General features: G+C 39.1%; 1 protein-coding gene across 1 annotated transcript; it reads right to left on the bottom strand.

Annotated features, from left to right (window-relative positions):
- Positions 1-947: 947 nt before the first annotated feature.
- Positions 948-2,119, bottom strand: LOC136244812 (uncharacterized). The gene is made up of 2 exons (XM_066036362.1): positions 1,651-2,119; positions 948-1,491 (listed from the first exon to the last, which is right to left on the bottom strand). The coding sequence occupies exons 1-2, from the start codon at positions 2,117-2,119 to the stop codon at positions 1,010-1,012; spliced, it is 951 nt and encodes a 316-aa protein (XP_065892434.1). The 3' UTR covers positions 948-1,009.
- Between the last annotated feature and the right edge of the window lie 1,867 nt (positions 2,120-3,986).

Below are 3,986 nucleotides of genomic sequence, written 5' to 3'. Positions count from 1 at the left end.
AGTCTCTGCCTCGGTCTCGTCCATTTTTTCTGAAACATAACGATATTATGCAATTCTAACTCATAGGCCTACTAGTACACACCATGCTCATCTTTTCTTCATCTCCTTCAAGACATCTTATGTATCAACTCCGGCAACAAACTCTCTGCTCACTCCTTTCAACTTGTCACGTGTTGTCATGAAGTACAACACAAAGGTGCATGCGTGCCAGTTCTTTTAAGTGCTCACCCTGTTCTCCACCAAGTGGTGATGCAGAAAAGCTCGTGCAGTGGATATTAGTGAGTGCCTGCTATAAATGATATGTTCTCATATACTAAGTATGGTTAGCTACTAGTGAGTAATTAAGTTGACAACCTGTGCTAGTATAAAATGTGTAATGTAATGACTAGATAGTTAGTTACGCCCATATTTTCTATTAAGTGTATTGAAATGCACGCAAAGTCGCGCAAGGCTTTGCACGACAAACAGGCACACGCAAATGACACACGTGGCACATGCGTGGATCGTTTAAGTTGTGGCTGATTTGTACTGTACTTTGAGATTTAGCTATATAAACTTGTGTGATTAGGGCTGCATGCATGCACACTCACTCTGGGCTTCACTTAAATTGCTAGAGATACGTGCATGAAAGGAAATCCACCCTCTGAATGTGCACAACACTTGATATTGCGTGGCCTGTACTGGCCACAATAAAGCTTTAATACTACCAAAGACCCAAATAGCTTTCTCACGTCATATATGATAAACTATGATTTCACATTTTGACAAAAATATGATTTCACATTTTGACAAAAATGTAGACAACCAATAAAAAGTATGTAGACAACCAATAAAAGTATGTAGACAACCAGTGAAAGTTTTTTGTGCACAAATGGTATACCATTAACAAAACAAAAAAAAAAGAAAAAAAAAAAAAGACTACAGCTAAGCCTACATGACCATAAATCCACTAAAGCTAAATGATCAGTTCAGTCAGTAAATGTGGGGTACTCCGGCAGTGGGTCAAGTATCACTTGTAGAAAAAAGTGACGTAACAGTTGCAGAGAGGTTGCCAAATCGGATAGTTGTATCCCCTGCCCTGAGCACACAATGGACAAGCTTTTGTCAGAGCTTCCTCTCCCTCATACCACTTGTTCACACATACCTCACAACCTACGATATACTTACAACATTTAGCATAAATCAGTGGAGGCTTCACAGGAATGCAATGACAGATCTTGCATTTCAGGACTTCTGCTAGAGATTTTGCCACACCTATCGGAATTGGTGAACATTTGTTCACCGCTAACATGTTTTGTACTCCATTGTTTATCGACTTTAATTGTTTACAAATCTTTCCTTTCCATTCTATGTCACGACTTGAATCTTCACACTCATCAGATGGAACAAAATCAAAGTCTCGTTGTCTTTTCAATCCTCGAGTTTGCACTACTGGTCTTGGCTTCCGAATAGCAAAAAACTTCCTTTTTGGTGCTCTCCAAAAACTCAGACCTGTATATGAAATATAAAATCAAAGTCACTTAGGTAGCTATATAAGACAGTTAGCTATACAGTCACCTCTGCATACATGCTTATTTAACTACGTACGTACAGTGTCAGTTAGCTATACCGTATAGCTATAGTTATAGCTACATGTACAACCAAGCTCACCTTCTGTTCCCGAGCTCTCTTCCAGTTCGACTCCATCACTTGTGACTAGTGTGAACTCCTGTCCCCACTTTCGTTGCATTGCAGCCCTTTTGAGAGTAACGTTGGCAGAAGACTCGTACATCTCCAAGTACATTGTGGAAATTGGTTCAAAATTTGCCTTGCCACCTGCAGAGGAGCTGGTGAGTTCAGCTTTCGTTATTTTTAACGAAAACGAGGATTCTTTCTTTCTAGAGTTGTTCACTACCGGACTTAAATTTGGTATCACACACTGAGTAGCGACTTGCGGTGATCCGGATGTCATCGGCACTGTTCCACTAGTAGAGGGCCCTGCCGGGGAACTACCTGTAGTCATCACCGAGGGTCCTTCAACATCCAAGTCCTGAAATATTGTACTCCACAATCTTTCAAATTGAAGTTTCCGTCGTTGTCTTGCAGATATGCAGAGTGGTCCTGACGGTCTTGCAGCCATACCTGATTGGGGTCTACCTGTCAGTACAAAAAGCTTTAGCTAGTTAGTAAAGTCAACTATAGCTATATCCTATATGCCATGTTCTACATAAATATAACATGCACCATGTATAGCATGCTGTACACGCACATAGCTACTGGCTGAATTGTACCTGGAAGGTTCTTTTCAGGTTTTTCGCCGTGATTTGTGTGAATAGCATCTCGTGCAATCTTCCTTCTCTGTATAAGGTGATTTTATCACTTACTGCAGGCATGCTTGTATGCGTAGTTGTCATTGTTTGCTCTCTGGTAAGAAGATGCAGGCTAAAGTCAATAGCTACTTTCGACTTCACTGAGGACTGACTGCTCGCTGGAGCCACTTTCTCTCAAACTCTATTTTCTGCAGCTTAACGCATGAATGAACCAAACCCTAACAGTTGCACTTTTTATACTGCTCTGATGGTGCCAACAGGAAATAATCAGAAACTGCACGCAAAAATGTACCTAATTAACTAGACGATGACGTGACGAAATCTAGTTTATGCATGCATGGTTGATGTGGATCATCTGAGCAAGTAAACTTTAATTGTAGTGTGGTGTGTATGATTATGTACATAGCTACACATGCATGTCGTAGACTGTAGCCATGCAGTGGTGATTTCTACTGTATTAGAATTGGTGTGCAGGGTCGGATTTAGAAGGGCATGCACTCTCCAAACTTTTGGTATATTTAACGTAATAACTGATGTTAAGGGGAGGGGGGTTAAGCCCTTGGTGTTTTATATTACTATTGCATCTATAGAGAATATTTCTAGCAAGGAACTGTACCAAATTATTCCCATTAATTTTAAAATTCTTCCGGAATCACTAGTAGAGACATAGCTAGGACTAGCTATTTATTTTGTGTTTTATTGTAATTTCATTCCCTATCATGAGTAAAGTTTGGCCAGACTGAACAAAAGTGCGATTATTATTCAGATTCAAGAACATGTATGGTGTCAGGTATTCTATAAAATTTGATGGAGACCACACCTCTTAGCAGTCGAGCTGTTTACTTAACATCAAACAAGATGACCTCACCCCTTATTGGATTAGGTAGCTGCACACCTTAGCTGACTCGAAATATATTCTAATACAACAGTCACTATAATACATTAGTCGTGTGTGATATTCTAATAGACAGTCACAAGTTACATTTTAGCTAGCTGTGTTACAACAAAAACTAAACAAACTAGTGTTTTTAAATGTTGTTTTAAAAATGAAGTAGGGAACTATGCAACGAAAAGTAGTGAAACAAGAGATGGATGAAGGTATTACAGCTTAGCTCAGTGGGAAATTCCCTACTTTGGCACATTAGCTATAAATTATTTTGCTCAATGCCAAAGTAGGGACTTTTCCACTGAGCTCTGTTGTAATACTATGATTCTCTCTTGTTTCACTACATTTTGTTGCAAAGATCCCCACTTTAATCATATGAAGAAGTTTACTACATGGCACGGACATAATTTGGCTTAATCATGGAACACTGTAATTTTCGCAAACTAACTTGCAGTACTAATTCACAGTGTTTTTGTTTCATTGTAATAGTGAAGTCGAAATAGCTCAGAGCATTTCCTTCCAAATATTCTCCATTCAATTCGCTATAGAAAAGGTAAGTGATTTTCAACCTTAATCAAATCAGGTTCAGTATCTGAGGTATCTATCATGTGTCACGGTTATTATTTCTTTTATTGCATGCCCCCGAAACGCCCAATACAAAATGTATAGGGAAATTTGCTACACCCAGTCGGTTTAAGTCATTTTGACGTGCCTAGATTTTGGTGAATTGGACTTCTTTTGGTATCAGTGTACTAGCAGAGAGTTGCTCTACACATATCAAATTTGGAAAG

The sequence above is a fragment of the Dysidea avara genome, chromosome 14, assembly GCF_963678975.1.
Source record: "Dysidea avara chromosome 14, odDysAvar1.4, whole genome shotgun sequence".
Lineage (NCBI taxonomy): Eukaryota > Metazoa > Porifera > Demospongiae > Dictyoceratida > Dysideidae > Dysidea > Dysidea avara.
The sequence above is the reverse complement of the archived record's forward strand: the minus strand, read 5'-3'. Positions and strand labels throughout refer to the sequence as shown.

What these genes read in the sequence shown, in the direction of transcription:
- LOC136244812 (XM_066036362.1), bottom strand. Translation starts at nt 2,119, where the DNA reads ATGGCTGCAAGACCGTCAGGACCACTCTGCATATCTGCAAGACAACGA. An exon ending in AGAGAGCTCGGGAACAGAAG is followed by an intron (nt 1,492 to 1,650) that starts GTGAGCTTGGTT and finishes TTTCATATACAG; the next exon opens with GTCTGAGTTTTTGGAGAGCA.